The 21,226-nt window shown below is 41.0% G+C and overlaps 1 protein-coding gene across 1 annotated transcript in view; it reads left to right on the forward strand.

The window, feature by feature from the left end:
• Positions 1–21,226, forward strand: part of met (MET proto-oncogene, receptor tyrosine kinase) — a 133,939-nt gene that overhangs the window by 81,857 nt on the left and 30,856 nt on the right. Inside the window, exons 4-8 of the mRNA XM_059978278.1 lie at positions 1,204–1,338; positions 8,034–8,201; positions 13,687–13,844; positions 16,319–16,430; positions 18,405–18,541. Of these exons, the coding sequence (XP_059834261.1) occupies positions 1,204–1,338; positions 8,034–8,201; positions 13,687–13,844; positions 16,319–16,430; positions 18,405–18,541 (710 nt within the window). The remainder of the gene's footprint in view (positions 1–1,203; positions 1,339–8,033; positions 8,202–13,686; positions 13,845–16,318; positions 16,431–18,404; positions 18,542–21,226) is intronic.

The following is a 21,226-nucleotide window of genomic DNA, read 5'->3' on the forward strand; positions in this document are numbered from 1 at the left end:
AAATAGAATCAGTTGGGTGGGGGGGGGGGGGGGGGGGGAACTCAATACGAATGAATGAGTCAGGCTAAAGAGCCTGCTTTTGTGTTGTAAATCAGTGTGACGATATTGCACAAAAAAAACTTGACTGTTTCATTGATGCTACTTTAATTTGATGTCTTTGAGTGGTTGGAAACAGTTTATGGTTGCTGCTGGCCACATTGAATTTTGAAATTGATACTAAGGTTCACAATTAGGTCCCCCATTGAGGTTCATTTGAGATTACTCCATGGTTCCTGTTTTAAGCCAGTACACCATGTCTTTCCTTCCACGTAATGGAAAGTTAACTATTCTTCTATTCAATTTCTTCAATACAGTCTGGGTTTTTCTGTCTTATTTTTGCACTACTTCATTAATTTAGTGTATATGTGGAGTGTATTATTTATCGTATTTTATGTACTGATGCTGCAAAACAACAACTTTCACAACTGATGTCGGTTGTCGACTGTATTCTTTTCCGCAGATGCTACCTCGCTTACTGAGTTCCTCCAGCATTTTGTGTGCGTGTTACTTGGATTTCCAGCATCTACAGATCTGTTTGTGATAATAATCCTGATTCTGATTCAGTATCTCTGATTAATAGCCATCAAGAGGGGGAGACTCTATTGATTGCACCTTTCCTCAGGAATGCTACCTAGTTATAAAATTTATTTTAACTACAGCCTTGGAGAAATTTTTACTCTAACAGACCCTATTTTAATTAAAATCTCTCTGAAATGCACCCCAGACCTTTGTGTGTACGGTGTTGGCTTCCATCCACTCTGACCCTGGTTCCAAGTTTATAAGTTCCAAGGTAATCCAGCACTTCAAGTACCCACAGACCTTTGAATTTCCTGTAGATGTGGTCAGCAGAAGATATTTGTGTTTTCTTTTATATTTTCAGAACATCCAACCCAAATTCCCAAAAGAAGTCATGATTCACCATTGACAGCCTATAGACATTTGGATCATTTCACTTCAGCAGGCCACAGGAAAATGATCACATTTAACCAAGATTCAGAGCTGGGATTCTTAATTTATGAAATAACTTAAATTTCTATTTAACCCACAGCAGGTTTAAAATCTCTTGTACAGAAACTTTACTGCTGCAAGGAATTTGCCTTCTGTGACTCTGTGCTGAACAAATAGAAGAATGTTTTAAAAATTGCTTCAAATTTTGTTTTGCAGGTGGTGATTTCACGAATTGAGCGATCAACACCTCACTTCAATTTACAGCTAGACTCTAATTCAGTATCCCCTCAAGTATTAGTTGAACAATCTGGATCTGAACAAGGCTACATAGTCATTGTTACAGGGAAGAAGGTAATTCTTGTTGCTTGTATATATCTTCTTAAGCATTTTACTTACTGCCTTCAACTATTTGGCTTTAATATTAGAGTTGACATGTGCTCTGTTTGATATAATTATTGGGAATATTTACACAAGACCAGTAATGCTGGAAAGGGCAACACTAAAGGCGCTGTATTTAAATTCGCCTAGCATTCAGAATAAGGTTGACAAATTACAGATTGGCAGGTATGATGTTGTGGGCATCACTGAATCATGGCTGAAAGGAGACTATACTTGGGAGTTTACCGTCAAAATATATTCTTTGTATCAAAAGGACAGGCACGAAGGCATAGGCGGTGGTGTGGCTCTGTGGTAATGCATGGAATTACACTTTTAGAAAGAGGTGATACAGGGTCAGAGAATGTTGAATTTTTGTGGATGGAGTTAAGAAACTGCAGGAGTAAAAAAAACCATTATGGAAATCACATTTAAGCCTCCAAATAGTAGCCAAGGTGTGGGATTGAGATTACAAAGAGAGCTGGAAAAGGCACGTAATAAGGGTAATGACACAATTGTAATGAGAGACTTCAATATGCAAGAGGATTGGGAAAATAAGGTTGGTGTCGGTTCGCAAGAGAGGGAATTTGTTGACTGCCTACGAGATGACTTTTTAGAGCAGCTTGTGCTTGGGCCTACTCGGGGAAAGGCTATCGTAGATTGGGTGTTGTGTAATAACCCAGATCATGTTAGAGAGTTTAATGTAAAGCAACCCTTAGGAGGCAGTGATCGTAATATGATTGAATTCATACTGCAATTTGAGAGGGAGAACCATAAGTCAGATGTATCAGTATCACAATGGAATAAAGGGAATTACAGAGGCGTGAGAGAGGAGCTTGCCCAGGTGGATTGGAGGAGGACACTAGTGGGGATGACAGCAGAGCAAAGATGGCTGAAGTTTCTGGGAATAGTTCACAAGGCATAGAAGAAGTAGTTCTCAAATAGCAGGGTAGGCAACTGTGGCTGACAAAGGAAGTTAAGGACTGCAAAAAGCAAAGGAAAGGGCATATAAAGTAGAAAAAGTGAGTGGGAAGTTGGCTGATTAGGAAGTTTTTAAAATCCAGCAAAAGGCAACTAAAAAAGCTCTAAGAAGGGAAAAGGTAAAATACAAGGGCTGTAGCAATGTGCTACACACAGCGCTGAAATAACAACATGCAGTCGGTAAGTCGTTTGGAGAATAGTTTATTCAAACTTTGCGGCGCTGGCATTTAATCCCTAGCGCCTGCCCTCTCCGGGCGGAAATGACGTCAGAGGTGCATTACCAAAGTCTCCCCCCGCACGCTGGCTATTTGTGAGCCAGTTCGCCTGCGCAGAAAGTGGGTCGCCACAGGGCAAATTAGCCAATAATATAAAGCCGGAATCTATAAGTTTTGCCAGTTATATAAGGAGCAAAAAGGAGGTGAGAATTGATATTGGACCACTGGAAATTAATGCTGGTGAGGTCGTAATAGGGGACAAGGAAATGACAGATGAACCTAATGGGTACTTTGCACCAGTCTTCAGTGTGGAAGAGGTCCGTGAGTGTCAGGGAGCAGGAGTGAGTAACATTGCAATTACAAAAGAAAAAGTGCTAGGCAAACTAAAATGTCTTATGGTGGTTAAGTCAGCTGGACCGGATGGACTACATCCCAGAGTTCTGAAAGAGACAGCTGAAAAGATAGCAGATACATTGTTCACTTGATTCTGGCATGGTCCTGGAGGGCTGGAAGATTGAAAACGTCACTCCACTTTTTAAGAAGGAAGGATGACAAAAGAAAGGAAATTATAGGCAAGTTAGCCTAACCTCAGTGGTTGGGAAAGTATTGGAGTCCTTTATTAAGGATGAGATTTGGGGTACTTGGAGACTAATAAAATAAGTCAAACTCAACATGGTTTCTGTAAAGGGAAATCTGTTAGAATTCTTCAAAAAAAAGTAACAAGCCGGGTGAACAAAAGAGAGGCAGTGGATGTCATTTACTTGGATTTTCAGAAGGTATTTGATAAGGTGCCACGTATGTGGTTGCTCAACAAGATAAAATCCTATAGCATTACAGGAAATATACTGGCACGGATAGAGGAATGACTGACAGGCAGGGGCAGTGAGTGGGAATAAAGGGGGCCTTTTCTGGTTGGTTGCCAGTGAGTAGTGGTGTTCCTCAGGAGTCAGTATTGGGACCATTACATTTTGCATTATTTGTCAATGATTTGGATAATGGTGGTAAAGTTTGCAGATGATACAAAGATAGGTGGAGGGGTAGGTAGCGCTGAGGAAACAATGTGTTTGCAGGAGGACTTAGACAAATTGGAATAATGGACAAAGAAGTGGCAGGTGGAACACAGTGTTGGGAAATGTATGATAATGCATTTTGGTAAAAGGAACAATAGTGCAGACTGCTATCTAAATTTGGAGAAATTTCAAAATTCAGATTTCAAATTGTCTTAGGAGTCCTTGTGCAAGACTCCCAGAAGGTTAATTTACAGGTGGAGTCTGTGGTGAAGCAGACAAATGCAATGTTGGCATTTATTTCAAGGAGAATAGAATATAAAAGCAAGGAGATAATGCAGAGGCTTTATAAGACACTAGTCAGGCCGCACTTGGAGTATTGTCAACAGTTTTGAGCCCTGTATCTCAGAAAGGATGTGTTGTCATTAGAGAGAGTCCAGGGGAGGTTCACGAGGATGATTTTGGGAATGAAGGGGATAACATATGAGGAGCATTTGGTAGTTTTGGGCCTGTACTCATTGGAATTTAGCAGAATGGGGGGGGATCTGATTGAAATGTACTGAATGTTTAAAGGACTAGATAGGGCGGATGTGGTGAGGACGTTTCCTATTCAAAATTAGAGGGCACAGCCTGAAAATAGAGTTTTCAGAATAGAGTTAAGGAGAAAGCCAGTGAGTAGTGAATCTGTGGAATGCTCTGCCACAGACTGCAGTGGAGGCCAAGTCCATGGGTATACTTAAGGCAGAAGTTGGTAATTTCTTGATTGGTCAGGACACCAAAGGATATGGCAAGAAGGCAAGTGTATGGGGTTGAATGAAATCCAGGATCAGTCATGATGGAATGGCGCAGCAAACTCGATGGGCTGAATGGCCTAATTCTGTTCCTATGCCTTGTGATCTTAAATAGACAGCATCAATGGAGAGAGAGAGAATGACCATTTCAGATAAATGCCCTGTCATCAGAACTAGGATGACTTACAAAATCAGCATCAACTTGCAAAATTTGCAAAGAAGGGAGAGAGATAGAATTCCTCTAATTCAATCTCTTTCAGACAGATTGCAATAAATGAGCCTTTGCTATCCCTCTCAATCAGCACTAACACTGCCGGCATCATCCAGATCAACCTACCACAGTCATTCTCTTTGTTCTGTCTTAATAGCCATGCTCCCTCTCTGCAACTTTTCATCCTGATGAAAAGTTTTTGACCTAATATTTAAGAGACACTGGCTGATGTATTTTCACAGTTTAGAGACAGACAGACATACTTTATTGATCCCAAGGGAAATTGGGTTTCATTACAGCCACACCAAGAATAGTGAAGAAATATAGCAATATAAAACCATAAATAATTAAATAATAATAAGTTGATCATGCCAAGTGGAAATAAGTCCAGGACCAGCCTATTGGCTCAGGGTGTCTGACACTCCGAGGAAGGAGTTGTAAAGTTTGATGGCCACAGGTAGGAATGACTTCCTATGACACTCAGTGTTACATCTCGGTGGAATGACTCTCTGGCTGAATGTACTCCTGTGCCTAACCAGTACATTATGGAGTGGATGGGAGTCATTGTCCAAGATGGCATGCAACTTGGACAGCATCCTCTTTTCCGACACCACCGTCAGAGAGTCCAGTTCCACCCCCACAGCATCACTGGTCTTACAAATGAGTTTGTTGATTCTGTTGGTGTCTGCTACCCTCAGCCTGCTGCCCCAGCACACAACAGCAAACATGATAGCACTGGCCACCACAGACTCGTAGAACATCCTCATCATCGTCTGGCAAATATTAAGGGACCTCAGTCTCCTCAGGAAATAAAGACAGCTCTGACCCTTCTTCTAGACAGCCTCAGTGTTCTTTGACCAGTCCAGTTTATTGTCAATTCATATTCCCAGGTATTTGTAATCCTCCACCATGTCCACACTGACCCCTTGGATGGAAACAGGGGTCACCGGTGCATTAACCCTCCTCAGGTCCACCACCAGCTCCTTAGTCTTTTTCACATTAAGCTGCAGATGATTGTGCTCGCACCATGTGACAAAGTTTCCCACCGTAGCCCTGTACTCAGCCTCATCTCCCTTGCTGGTTTTATTTCAAATCTCCAGCATTTGCCATATTTTTTAGAAATAGCCTATTGATCTCTCCAGAAGGCAAAAATGTTCTTATCATACTTCTTACCTGTAATTTGATTGGAAGTTAATGTCAAATGTATATGTAAATGAACCAGCAATTTGTAGATAGGCATGCATTGTAAATTATATGTCACCACAAATTGCTGCATGATTTTCATATCTCCACTTGCAAGAACGACAGTTTTCCTGTGTGTGTTTTATGAATTTGTTCATTTGGCCACAGAAATTAAGGTGAACAATGTGGAAATCCATTTCCTGCTGAAAATAGATTACTGCTATACTTCCCAAGACAACACACCATGCAGGATTACCTTTGGAAAGCAAGTGTCTTTTTAAGGATTTAATTTTTTTTTAATGAGGTGTTTTTCTATGTTCTCTTCTGTTTCTTATTTCCCACTTTTGTAATTCATTCTTTCTCTTTGCTTATTTCTCTTTCATTGCTAATTAAACTCAAATTCACCCTCTTTCTCTGTCATCTTAACTTTCTTTTTCCATCTGCCCAGTGTCACCGACAAGTCTGTTAACATGCTGGTCTCACTCTTTAGAAGGATCCCAGATGCTCCTTTAATGCTGCCACATAATTACCTATTTTCAGTGTACTGTACCTACTTTCTGGGTTGATGAGAATTTTTACAACAGATAGTTCAGTTAAAAAATGTAAGCTTGAATTTCAAGACAAACGGCAATGCAGATGCTGGAACAACGCAAGCAGGAAACGGCTGCAAGTAATTCATTCGGTCGAGCAGCATCTGTGGGGAAAGTAGTTGTCAACTGAGGCAGGACTTTGACCCAAAGCATTGTCAATTCTTCCCAACACCCCATCCCCACCAGCAGATGTTGCAGAACATATTAAGTTCATCCAGTGGAAATCTGGAGTTTCTTCTCCGGATTGGATGCAAAAACAAGTTCTGATATACCCTTGCCAGCAACGTGCAGGCTGGCGGGCTGATCTGGCCTGTGGAGTATTTGCCTTGCAGCTCCAGCAATGTGTGTATTCTCCTGACCTCATGTACAGCCTATGTGGAGTTTGCATGTTCTCCCAGTGACCAAATGGGTTTCCTCTGGGAACACCAGTTTCCTCACATATCAAAAAGACCTGATAGTGCTCCATATTATACTTACAAGAGTTGAAAGGTGTGTGAGGGATAATAGGTTCCATGTATACACTAAGGCACAGAGGAGTCTTGGAGTCCAAGTCCATAGCTCTTTGAAAGTAGCCATTCAAGTAGAAAGGGTGTCAAAGGCTGCATGCAGCAAGCTTGCCTTCATTATTTGAGGCATTCATTATAAAACTGAGGAATCATGGCATAGATGTATAAAATTTTATTCAGACCATATTGGGAATATCATGTGCAATTCGGGTCACCCCTTTACAAGAAGGATGTGGAAGCTTCGGAGAGGGTGCAGGAAGCTGCCTAGATCAGAGAGTACGAGCTTTAAAGAGAGGTTTGACAAACCAGGATCATTTCCTTTGGAGCATCAGAGACTGAAGGGAAGTCTATTGTAAGTTCATAAAGTTATGAGATGCATAGATGGGGTAAGCGATCGGAATCTTTACCCCGAAGTAGATATATCAAGTACTGGAGGACATGTATTTGAAGTGATATGGAGGAAAGTTGAAAGGAGATGCGCAGGACAAGTTTTTTCACACAGAATGATGCATGCCTGGCACAGATGGCTGGGGAAGTGGTGGAAGTAGATATGAGAGTAACACTTAGAGGCTGTTAGATAGACACAGGAATATGCAAGGAGTAAAGAGGTATGGATTGTATACACACAAGAGTGAATTACGGTAGTTTAATTTGGCATCATGTTCAAAGCAGACATTGTAAGCCAAAGGACCTGATCCTGTGCTGTTCTACATTGTATGTGGGTGAAAGGGACTAAAATAGAAAAGGCTTGAGACGTTCAGCCGGTGAGGCCTTTTCAAGACTGTTTCCGTCCTTCTGTGTCAAGACTGGGTACCTCCTGCAATTGCTGTTTTTGTTTCGGATTTCCATCATCTGCATCTTTTTATACTTTCGCATAAGGAAAGGGCTGATGAGAAGGCTGGCATTGACTCAATGGGCTGAATGGCACCTTCATGACAAGAAAGTAATGGAAAATGTGATTGGATTTTGACAATTAGATAGCATCGGCTGGGCCTAGTATGCTTAATTTGATCCTGACAGCACAATATATTTGGGATGTTAATACCAGTCAGTTTTAAATGTAGAGCAGATTAATAGCTTCCTTATCCCTTTTGTTAATAGAATGGAGAGGCTTTTATATGTAATCAATTCTTATTTGTATAAGAGTTAATTGTACGATAAAAATTTGTATGTGTGTTTTTTTACCAGATAAGCAAACTATCTTTAACAGCTGCAAGGTGTGGTTATTTCTTGTCATGCACTAAGTGCTTAACCGCTCCTTCTTTCATGGGCTGTGCATGGTGTAGTGGTAGGTGTTCCAGAATGCAAGACTGTATGACTCACAAGTTGAATATCTGCCCTCCTGTTATTAGCCAGGTAAGAAACTCTACTGTGAAACAAATAATAAGCTGCTTTCACTTGGGTAATATTGACCGGAAATTTAAAAATGCATTGCATGGATTTCTTCTAAATCTTCCAAAACAATGGATATTATGACCAGAAATCCTGATTTGAACGTCTGTTGCATAGAGCAACATATTTGAGCTCTAAGTGACAAAAAGTGGATTCAAAGCACATCCCACTTCGTCATATTTATGGAATGTCCCTGTCCATTCACCCTGCCTTCACCATACATATGAAGCACAACACACCTACTCAACTGTTTTGCAATGTCTTGCTCCACAACACTGCCCTCAGACACCTTTACACATGTTGAAGCAAGCATTAACTAGAGAGCTGAAGCCCAGTTTCACATCAGCTTAAGGTGTTCATTGTCTTACAAGTTGGTCCTCCTTTAACCAGTGGGTTTCTTTCCCGCCTTTGTCAATAAGGAGCTTATACATTCTCCCCATGCCCACGTGGGTTTTCCTCCATGTGTTCCTGTTTCTGACCGCATTCCAAAGATGTACAAGTTAGGGTTCAGTAAATTGTGGGGGTGCTATTTTCATGACCGAACTGTAGTTACACTTGTGGGCTGCCCTAGCACATCACCAGTGCAAGCAATGCATTTCTCTCTCTGTTTTGCTGTCCATACTGTATGACAAATGAAGCTACTACCCCTCAACCATCAGGCTCCTGAACAGAAGGGGATAACCACACTCACTTGCCCCATCATTGCAATGTTCCTACAACCAATGATCTCACTTTAAGAACACAGCAGGCTAGGCAGCATCCCTGTCGACATCGACAGTGCTTCTCCCTATAGATGCTGCCTAGCCTGCTGTGTTCTACCAGCATTTTGTGTGTGTTGTTGTTTGAATTTGCAGCATCTGCAGATTTCCTCGTGTTTGATCTCATTTTAAGGACTCTTTATCTCATTATCTCATGTTCTCATTATTTATTGATATTTATTTATATTTGCATTTGCAGAGTTTGTTGTCTTCTGTACTCCGGTTGATCTTTCATTGACCCTGTTATAGTTACTATTCTATACATTTGCTGAGTAGGCCCGCATGAAAATGAATCTCAGGGATGTATATGGTGTATATGTACTTTGATAATAAATTTACTTTGAACTTTGAACTTTTAATCTACTCTAATTTTGTTGGCATTTGCCTCTTTCCCATTCTGACTGTAAGTATCTCAGGATTTCCTCTCAAGATGGCCAGACTCCACTACTCATCACCATGTAGCCATGTTACTAACCCAATGCTACTCAACCACATACCTGTTACAATCTTCAGTCCTCTCTACTGCCTTATCTCTACATTCTGCTCCAGCCTCCTTCACCCTTTGACTGATGCCCCCTTCCACCAATAATCTCCTCCCCCACTGGCCCTCCATCTGTTGGCCTGGTCCACTCTAGCCCTCCCCCTGCCCCTCACCCACCTACCCTCCCTCCCATCATTATACTGCTTCACCTCACCCACAATTCACAGCCGTTCTGATTCCTTCCATTACACCAGCAATGACAGGATTCACAGTGGGAATACCAGTGGGCAAAATCCCCAATGTTTCTCTGTGTTCAAAGTGTTGAACGCATTGGCCTTTGCATATGATAGGATTTCTCTGACAGGAGTCATTGGACAAATCTACCACAACCCTCTTGTGCTCCGTCATTTCAACTTTCCGTCCCCAGCAGGAAATAATCTTTAGGCCAAAGTCTAAGAATTGCAATGGTAAATAAATTGGATTTATCGTCAACTCTTTGTGTCCGAGAGCACAAGATAAATGCTTGAACTTCCTTCGTGTTTTAGCCTTTGTTTTAAAACAACTGCATTATAAATTACTCTTTAAAGATATCTGTTAAGTTGGAAACTTTTTGTTTTTGTGTAGTGTGGATTTGTAACAAATTTCCATGAGTTTGGGTACATGCATGTAAAGCTCTCTGGCTCTCACCCTGTTCCATTGCCCATGTTCTTTTGCTTATTCATTTAATTTTATCCACATTCCTCTTTGGAAAAAACTGCTAATAAATCTTTAGAGGTCAGAGTAAAAGAAAATTCCAAAAGAGAGGGTGCTTTATCTACTTGTGATCTTCACCTACCATACTCAGTTATCTCCCGTCACCCTAAGAAACATGGCCAACTCGCCCACTCATCATCAGATAGCAAACTTCACTCTACCAGCAATCCCATGTATGATGTAAATGTAGGGGATATTGGTGCCAAGCCAGAGTTTATGGATGAAATCATGTCCTTCACATTTCTTTTTGGATTTTGTTCTAAAGAGCCAAGGGCAGAGAGGCCACAAGCTATAAAGAGGAATTAAACTTTACAAAAGCCCTTTATTACACAGAGTCCAGAAGGTACGCCAAGCCTTTCAATTGATCATCTGTTGATGCTTCCAATACAAAGGAAATTATTCTGTGACCAATTAAATATAAAATATTAATTGACTGCAGGAAACTGCAGATGGGTGTGGGCACCGCTCAGAACATTACAGAAACTAGCCCCTCTCCATGGACTTTGACTACACTTCTCACTGCATTACTGGTGAAGCTGCCAGATACTCAAAGTCCCCCCACACAGTTTGGATATTCTCTCTTCTCCCCTCTCCTTCCCACATCATGCAAAAGATACAAAAGCCCGAAAACACACACTACCAGGCACAAAAAGAGCTTCTACCCAGCTGTAAAAATGGTTTCCTAGTATGATAAGATGGATACTTATCTTACATTTTGTCTGTTTATGATCTTCACTTTGCTGTCTCCCTGCACTGTGCCTTCTCTATATTGTAGCACTTTATTCTCACTCTCTGATCATATTACCTTAAACAGGTGCCCCAACCCCTTTACAAAGGTAGAGCGTTCCTATGAAACATCTTTGGACTGTGGGAGGAAACCAGAGCATGCAGGGGAAACCCACGCGGTTCATGTGGGGAACGTGCAAGCTCCGTATAGATGGCACCAAAGTTGAACTCTGAACTCCAGAACATTTCGAGCTATAGTAGTATCGTGCTAAATGCTCTGCTACTGTGACCCCAACCTTGACCTTGACCTTGACCTTGCTCCATCGAAGGAGGAGGATGAGAACAGAGTTGTGGGAAACGGATGAGACGCAGTCAAGGACAATGGTAATCATGGTAGAGTGGAAGCCACGGTTCAGAAACAAAAAGGACATCTCAAGCGCATCTGCTGTCACCTCTTCTGCACTGAGTCACATTGGAATTAGCTCCGGTTCCAATGTTTATTATTGTCACACGTACTGAGATACAATGAAAAGCTTGTCTTGCATACTGTTCATACAGATCAGATCATTAGACAGTGCATTGAGGTAGAACAAGGTGAAGCAATAGCAGAATGCAGAATAAAGTGTAACAATTACAGAGAAAGTACAGTACAGGTAAATGATAAAGTGCAGGATCATGACGAGGTCAGGAGCCCATCTTCTTGTACAAAGGAACCATTCAATAGCTTTATAACAATGGTTTTGAAGCTGTCCTTGGGTCAGGTGGTTTCAGGTTTCTGTATCTTCTGTCTGATAGAAGGGGGAGAAGAGAGAACGTCTGGGTGGATGGGGTCTTTGATTACGCTGGCTGGCTTAGCAAGGCAGTGAGAAGGAAAGACAGAAACCATGGAGGGGAGGCTGGTTTCCATGGCATGTATCAGCAGTCATATCCTATAAAAGCAGAGTAGAAATAAATCATTCTTGATCTCAAGGGACTGCTAATAAGCTGAAGAAAATAAAACAGTGGGTTTTACCTAGTGAACCCCAGAGAAGGTGTCCTTCAGCATTGACAGGGTATAGAAGGAGGGAAATAGCCTGAGATGAAAATGCAGCCCTTTCCAGTACCTCTTTGAAGTGATCATTTATTTCATCCAGTAATCACTTCAGTGACTGGGCCTGTTGTCCATTTCTCTCTATCCTTTGGGTTTTATATCATCATGCTATGACCAGTATAACTAGCTACCACCTCCAGGCACAGACTATGTCTTCTCACCTCCTGCTGCCATCGTCCCTAATCCTCCTGTGTCTGCATCTGCAACTGACTTCAATGTTGCACTATTAGCAGAGGTGTGGGAGCAGATGGTGGCAGTTGGAATGAGCAGCCGGTGCATATCACAAGTCATTGTTATACGACCACTGACGCCAGGCAGACAATCTCTGTACAGTATTGATAACAGCTGGGGTCACCCGTCTTGTAAAGACACTGCCCAGAAAGTGGCAATGGCAAACCACTCTGTAAAAAAGTTGCCAAGAACAATCACATTACAAATAATGATGACTCAGTGTTGAAAATGGCTAGCTTACTTTCTAGAGTGGTGCAGTTCAACATAAAAATCTTTAAAAACCTATTCCTTTTTAGAAATTTCCAGGTTTCTTGTGTGTAACACTAAAGGAACAATGCTACTTATATAACTAATATTTATGTCTTCTTGTACTAATCCCTTGAACATTCAATGTGAAAGGACTTATTTAGCATCCCAAGAATTGGGAATTCTACAGGCTACATCACTGTCTGTGGGCTACTGCACAGAATCGTAAGAAGCTACGGAAAGTTGTAAAATTAGTCAGCTCCATCATGGGTACTCACCTCCATAGAATCCAAGACATCATCAAGGAGTAGTTCCTCAGAAAGGCGCTGTCCATTATTAAGGACCCCCATCACCCAGGACATGCCCTCTTCTCATTGTTAACATCAGGAAGGAGGTACAGAAGCCTGAAGGCATGCACTCAGCAATTCAGGAACAGTTTCTTCCCCTTTGCCATCCAATTTGTAAATGGACATTGACCTCATGAACACCAGCTCACTTTTTTTCTGCCTTTAAACTGCCTTTAATATAAATATCTAATTCAGATTTTTTCTATAATTTATCATAAATTGCATTGTACTGCTGTTGCTAGGTTAACAAATTTCTCAGCATATGCCAGTCGTATTAAACCTGATTCTGATTCTGAATGGAACATTTTTGGATATTCTCTTTTTTTTTCTGGCTTTTGAAACATAGAAACATAGAAAACCTACAGCACAATGCAGGCCCTTCGGCCCACAAGGTAGTGCCGAACATGTCCCTACCCTAGAAATTACTAGGCTTACCTATAGCCCCCTATTTTTCTAAGCTCCATGTACCTATCCAAAAGTCTCTTAAAAGACCCTATCGTATCTGCCTTCACCACCATTGCTGGCAGCCCATTCCACGCACTCACCACTCTCTGAGTAAAAAAAAAATTCCCCAGATATCTGCTCTGTACCTACTCCCCAGCGCCTTAAACCTGTGTCCTCTTGTGGCAGCCATTTCAGCCCTGGGAACAAGCTTCTGACTATGCACACAATCAATGCTTATCATCTTATACACCTCCATCAGGTCACCTCTCATCCTCCGTCGCTCCAAGGAGAAAAGGCCAAGTTCACTCAACAGTTGACTCAAAGTGTTTGCAAATGCCTTCTGTTTTTTTTCACTTTCTTTAACTATTTCCAGATCTCCCCGCTAACTGCACCTTTGGAGGGTGGAACAAGGCTGACTATTTGTGGAAGGAATTTTGAATCAATGAAAAGTAAAATAAATCCGAAAATGACTTCCATTACTGTTGGAAATGCTGTCTGCAAATTGGAGGCATACAAAAGCAACAGAAACAGGTATTCTAAGAATCTGCAATTGTGGCTAAATATTAACTGTTCTAATGAGATACATAAGACAGTCCTATTATGACATTTTCTATTCTGTCAGATAAATGGCCCCTTGAATCTGATTACCTGGTTTCCCCCAGATTTACAGGACTAAATACTAGCACATGTTTGTGTGATGTACGGTTAAAATCGACTTCCCAAAGTTAATTGAGTGTCACCTGTATATAGACCAGCTCGTTCAAAGTCAAAGTTGAGGTTATTGTCATATGCACAATTACATGTGTGCACAAGTTTAATGAAAAACTTACTTGCAGCAGCATTACAGGCACTAGCATCGGATAATTTATTTTACTTACCGAAAAAGTATGAACACTCCCTCCTGGCCCAATGAGCTGTGCCACCCAGAAAACCACCTACTTAACCCTTGCCTCGTCACAGGACAATGACGGATTAACCCACTGACTGATACGATACCCATGTGCTCGTGAAGAGAACTTGCAAGCTCTGTACAGATGGTGCCAGAATTGAACTCTGAACTCCAAAAACACCCTAAGCTATGCTACCATGGTGCCCTAAGCAGCTTTCACAAGATAAATATAAATTAGTTATAGTTTTTGCAAGAAAACACAGCTTGAATTTTTAAAAATTGACACTTATTTCAGTGCAGAGTGCATTATTGGGACCACTCATTACACACACATCTTTGGCCATTGCACTTCAGGAACCACGTGTCAGATTGAACCCACAGGGGAAGTTGTTGGGAGTTTGGATGCAATCACAGAAGACTGCAATTAAAACATTTATATTTTTATTTTGTATGCAATGTTTTCATGTGGGTTAGCAGTCTGTGGGCTTCATCTCAGTCAAACAAGTAAATTATTGGCCTCATCTGTCCTGGGCTAAATCATGCTTCAATAGACCTCCACCCAATGAGTTAAAACAATGCAAGGGTTTATTCTCTCCAATTTCCACTGACAAATTCCTGCTGCCTAAGGTCTTGTTCTAGGCTACATAACCATTACATAGCTTGTCTGTTTTCTGAGTGTGGGACAGATTAAGCCTGATGGCATTAAAATGAAACTCAGATTACCTGTGTTAGGATACATGTCTTCTGTTCCAAAACCCATGTATTCCATTATACTGTCACTACCAAACCGTGTTCCATGTCAGTACAGGAGATGTTCCAGAAAGGCAGCAACATTAATCAAGGATCCCTACCATCAGGATCGTGTCCTCTCATTGCTGCCACCATCACATAGGAGATACAGAAGACAGAAGTACCACACCACCAGGTTCAGGCCAGCTACTTTCTTACAGCCAACATGCCCAACCTTAACTCTACCTTAGCAATGGAGCACTGCAGACCACCTCCTGAACTACCATGGACTTGTCTCAGTTTGTGTCATTCTCTCATTCTCTTTCTCTCCTCTCTCTCATTCTCTCTCTCTCTCCCTTTCCCACTCTTTCCCTCTCTGTCCCCTCCTCCCCCTCACCCATGCCCCTCTGTCTCTTTTGCCCATTTCTCCCACTCTCTCTCTTCCTCATTCTCACTTCCCCTCTCTCTTTCTCTCTTCCTCTCTCTCCCCCTCTCCCCCTCCCTCTCTCTTGTCTTGTATAATTTAGATTTTACACGTTGCCTGTACTGATATGCCTGTAATGCTGCTACAAGCACATTTTGTTATTGAACCTGTACCTCACCATGCTTTGTACACGACAATGAACTCAATTTGACAAAAAAGCTGAAAATCTTGGGAAGCAGAGAGAGTGTAAAAATGCAGCCTCTTCTCTATCTCCCTCTATCCTGGCTTGACATTATATTGTCCAGTATCATATTAGCACACTAACCAGTTCTGATGAAGGATCTCGGCCCAAAATGTTGACTCTGTATTCTTTTCCATAGATGCTGCCTGACCTGCTGTGTTCCTCCAGCATTGTGTGTGTGTGTGACTCTGGACTTCCAACATCTGTAGAATAACATGTTTATTATCATAATCATGCTTATCCCTCTTTCTCACTTTGTTTCCATAAAATGTCTCCCCATCAGTCAGTCCTCATGCTTGTCATTAGATTGGTCTTAACTAGCCTCCATATCCAGTAGTCTAATATACACCATATTCTTGCCCATTACCACCCAAGAAATGTAACCTCTCTATTCTTCCCCCAGTTCTGGTAAAGTCCCCCTGCTCCAGAGTGTTTCTTCTTTCACAGGGGCTGCTTGCTGGCTGAGCTTTCCTGCTTTTTCTGTTTTTGTGATGTTAATTTTTCCTTCTGTTTTTGTCCTTTAATGTCTGCAGTAATGGTTGTGTGAAATTCAACATCTAATTGAGACTCAATAAAAAAGGAGTTTTATTCAGATAAATAATGAAAATCAATTTATCATGCATGATTTTAGTTAATGTTGGAGAATATAAAGAATAACAAAGCTATATTAGTATGTCTTGTTTCCTATTTTGTAACGTCAGTTAACATTTTTTTCTCTAAAGACTTTTTTGCGTATTGGAAGCATTTAACACCACTCGAGATTATAATCCTGTCCATATTAATTTAATACTGAACAAAAATTTGACAACACGAGCAGCCAACTTTTCTTTTGTGGTAAGAAAAGTTTTCTTTTTTCATTTTTTAAGTATTTCTAGACTTTTGGAATGTGACAGTCTGAGCTTTTGATAATTATGTTAATTGCAGGCAGGACTATACAAAGCTGTTTTTATTAAGCATTTGGCCACTGGTCCATGTTTCTTTGGCAAGATAGTACCTTATTCATTTGAATACAACTTTTCCAAGAAAGGGAAATAGTTAACAGTTAACATTGAGACCATGGTATATTTAAAACAGAGTTTGATAGATTCTTGCTTAGTCAGGGCAGCTAAGATTAATAGGAGAAGGCGGGAGAATGGAGTTGAGAGGGATAATACATCAGCCATGATGAAACGGTGGAGCCAATTTGATGGGCCAAATGGCCTAATTCTGCTCCTACAGTGTGTCCTATGGTCTAATGATCGTATTTGCCTCAGTATCAATCCTCGCAGAGCTATTGTCAAAAATATTTTTTTATATATGGGTTATTTTCCCTCTGCGTTGGAATACTGCAGATCTGATGCAGATATCAGCGAGCACAAACCTGTCTTATGATGTTAAGATTGCCAGTAAAAGTATGAGCTAACTTCAGAAGAGATCGCCACTAAGCAGAAACCTATTAGAAAAATGCACATATTGCAGCTGGAAGCTGGTGAAAGTATCCTCCAAAGTGAGATAGATTTTTTTCAGAAGGCTTGAACCTGCCACTGAGCTAGCAACGTCTGATTGTCATTTGACCAAATTAACCCCTTTGCTACAAATTGTCTAAACTGCTGCGAAAGAAGGATGAGAGAATTACAATACACGAGATCAATCGATGGATTCTTATTTCTCTTCAGACTTTGAGTATCATTAGCTGGTTTTTGAGCACTTGCTACAATAGTCACACATTTTCAGTTGAAGATTGTTCATGTTGTATGATCAGTACGTGTTTACAATAAATTTGAGGTGTAAAGCTTTGAGTTTCTGTACCTCTGTGATCCGGTAGTCAGGCCCGAACCTGCCATACTTCCTCTCCAGGCTAAGCTTGTTGTTCTAGGCCCGAGCAAGAGCTTATCCATTACAGTTAGTTTCATCATCACTGAAATGGAGAGGGGACATCATCTAGTGTATCCTGCTGTAACTGCAGTGATGGTAGCGACCAGGGATGTGATGCCTACTGTTGAATAACAAGATGAATACTGACTTAAAGATCCTCGAGGAGAATGGTTACTTGGCTGAGAGGCTGGCAAATATCCATGCACCACAATAATTAGCCTTCAGAACGAAAAGATTCAAGTTAGTTTATTATCATATACACCAGAATGTAACAAGAGTCCTTACTCACATGAAGCACACGGAATAAACAGTATACATAGTAATAACTAGTACAGCAATATAGTACAATGACATGTGCAAAACGGCAGCACGGTGGTTAGCACAACACTTTACAGTACCAGTGACCTGGTTTCCATTCCCGCTGCTGCCCGTAAAGAGTTTGTACATTCTCCCTGCGACTGCATGGGTTTCCTCTGAGTGCTCCAGTTTCTTCCCACAGTCCAATGACGTACCGGTTGGTAGGTTAACTTAATAATTAATTAGGTTAACTGGTCATTGTAAACTGTCCCATGATTAGGCTAGGCCTGAATCGAAGGATTGCTGGGAGGTGTGGTTTGAAGGGCCTGTTCCCACACTATCTCAATAAAGAAAGAAATGGTGCAAAAGAGAAATGCTGAAGTGACCATAACAGGAGAGTAGAATGAAGGGCTTGAGAACGTGGCAGCCCCTCCAGGAAAGGGAGATAAAAGAGGAATTTGATTCAGAAGTCTGATAGCAGTGGGGAAGGAGTCTACTTGTCCAAGCTTTCATGTTCCTTTATCTTCTAAAAAGTAGAAAGACTGATGAACAGATACAGGCAAACACTTCTTAAAAATGTGGTTGACAAATGTTTAAATTTTCCTTACAAAGGATGCCAAGTTTGACAGCTTTCTTTTCTTTGGGATGGGGTAACAGAATCCAGCTATTGTTCGCATCTCTCCCCATCATGGTTCAAAATCAGGAGGACCCATACTAACAATCACGGGGAAGTACTTGGACGGCGGAAGCAGAAGGGAAGTTTTAATCGGAGGAAAAGTGTGTGATCTCAAAAGGTATGTTCTTCATTTAAAAAAACATTTAGTGGTTCCCAAAAGAAAATACTTAGAGCACAAGATTCAACTTTTTGGCCTCCCATTTTTTATGTATTTGCACAAATTTGAATATGGTATCATTAATGCACAAACACAATGTTGTAGTTGGTGGAGTTTGAAATTTATTCAGAAAATCCATGAAATATAAGTTGACATGAAACATTAACTCTGAATGTCCTTCCAAAGATACTTTCTCTATAACCAGTATATCAAGCAATTCCTGTTTCCATTGCTGTCGGTACATTGTACTCACTGACAATATATACATGTGACCTGCTGAGCTGTAAATGACTAAAAGAAAAATGCAGATTTGAGGACCAGGGTATTTTGGGAAGAGCAAAGCAGTTTTCATAACGAGTTGTTCTGCAAGATAGCGAGTCTGTGGTCTTTGGAACCACATATAAAAGTGGATGCTGACCCAATGGCTCCATCTACTGTTCCAGCAGAGAACTCTCACAGATTATCCTTACGGTCTTACGGTAAGTGGAGGTGAATATCTTTCATTCTGTAAAACCAATAGTGCTGGAAATCTAAAATGAAAAACAGAAAACGCTGGAAATACTCAGTACATCTGCGCGAAGAGAAACAGAGAACATATCAGTTTGAAGACTTTTATCACTTACAAATCACTTCAGTATCCTGAAGAAGTCCTCAGTAATCAATTATATCTGTTGGCTCAGAGTTTATTCTGCATGACCTTTTATCTGGGAAAGGTTTTCTCGTGATAGTAGTTAAAGTGATGATTTTTTTAAAATCAGGCCTTTTACTTTCCATTTAAATAAATAGCATTGTTTTATATAAAGGTTGAGGGTTTCTCTGTGTTAATTTGCTGATCAGAAAGCCTACATCTGAACTTCACCAGATTGTGCAATCACGACAATGTATTCTGTAATTTATATCACAATAATAGCATTTGTTTGTGTGCTAGGGTGTAGTCCACAATTGAGCTTCTGTTTTTAAATCCCATCTTTGAAAATTGTTTGGTCATTAATATATGCTGTTTTTGGATATTGTCAGTTTTTATTTATAGAGGTCTGGTAATTCTGTTGCATAATGCATCATGTTTGCATATTCTCTGATTGAATTTGATCCCAACCCCAATTGCTAAGCATCATTGTCAACCACTTTCGGTCAACCATCAGGCTCTTGAACCAAAGGGGATAACTTCACTATCCCATCATTGAGATGTTCTCACAACCTATGGACTCACTGTCAAGGACTCCTCAACTCATGTTCTCCATATTTATTGTTTATTTATTTGTTGTTGTTATTATTTTTTTTTGTTTTTATGCTGTTTGTTTTCATTTGCACACTGGTTGAACGCCCAAGTTGTTGTGGTCTCTCATTGATTCCTCTATGGATTTATTGCGTATGCTCACAAGAAGATGAATCTCAGGGTTGTATACGGTGACATATCTGTACTTTGTACTTTGAACTTTGAAAACATGTACCAAATCCAGCCTATAATGCAGAGCCCACCAGAAACATAGAGGATGTGCAAAGGATATTTTATTAATTGTTCAAAATTCCAATATCTCTGGGAAGTAGCTTACAGTAAATTGAGCCTTCACCTGAACATTGAGACATTTTTCAGACTGCCTGGCCTGCATTCAGAGAGCCAGGCACACCCATTTTTTTCCTCAAGTATCATATTATTCACTGCCATTTTAACTCGTCATCCCAGCTTCACAGCTGATGATGACTAAGGGCTCCTAAGCCCAACCACTCACCGGCCCCCAGCCCCAATCCCTGATAAGCTGTCTGATGGAGACATTATAAAAACACTTCCATATCAAAATAAAGTATATTTATAATACAAAATTACACATCAGAAAAAAACCATGCAGTCTCTTTTCCATCTTACATTCATAGCCAATGCTTTTAGTCTTGTTCTATTACATTTCTTAAAACCAATAGAACATTTGCAACCCATGTGGCCCCCGGGAGGTAACTACCACAATAACAGAGGGGCTTCCTCATCAGCAGCGGAAGCTCCTTATACTGTGGTCCTTCTCCACAAAGCTATTCAGTGTTAAGCACATTGTTTTCTTGAACACATGGCTGAACCTCCAACTTCAAAGCCCGCCATCTTCCAACTCTCTATGCCTCCATCCTATCTGTAACTAACCCCCCCCCCACCCCACCCTGCCAACACATTTTATTTGTACCTGACTCTCAAATTCGCAATGCTATTGGCTTTTGCAACCCCCACTAAGATTCAATCCTAGCTCGGCACAATGGCGTAGTGGAGAGTACAATGCTTTACCGTACCAGTGACGTGACTTCAGTTCCCTCCGCTACCTCCAAGGAGTTCATACATACTCCCTATGACTGCATGGGTTTCCTCTGGGTGATCCCGTTTCTTCCCACGGACGAAAGACACACCACTTGGTAGGTTAATTGGTCATTGTAATTTGTCCCGTGATGAGGCTAGAGGGATTGTTGGGTGAGGCAGCTCAAAAGGCAAGAAGGGCCTATTCTACATAGTCTCTCAGTAAATAAATAAATATTCTCTCAATCATTGTAGAAGTCTCCCCTGGTGCTCCACTTTCCTCCCACATCTCAAAGGGATGTAATTGGCAGATTTTATGACAGTTGAATTTGCCTCGTGTGGATGAGCAATAGAACCTGAGTGGAGTTAATTGG

Source organism: Hypanus sabinus, chromosome 8, assembly GCF_030144855.1.
Source record: "Hypanus sabinus isolate sHypSab1 chromosome 8, sHypSab1.hap1, whole genome shotgun sequence".
Classification (NCBI taxonomy): domain Eukaryota; kingdom Metazoa; phylum Chordata; class Chondrichthyes; order Myliobatiformes; family Dasyatidae; genus Hypanus; species Hypanus sabinus.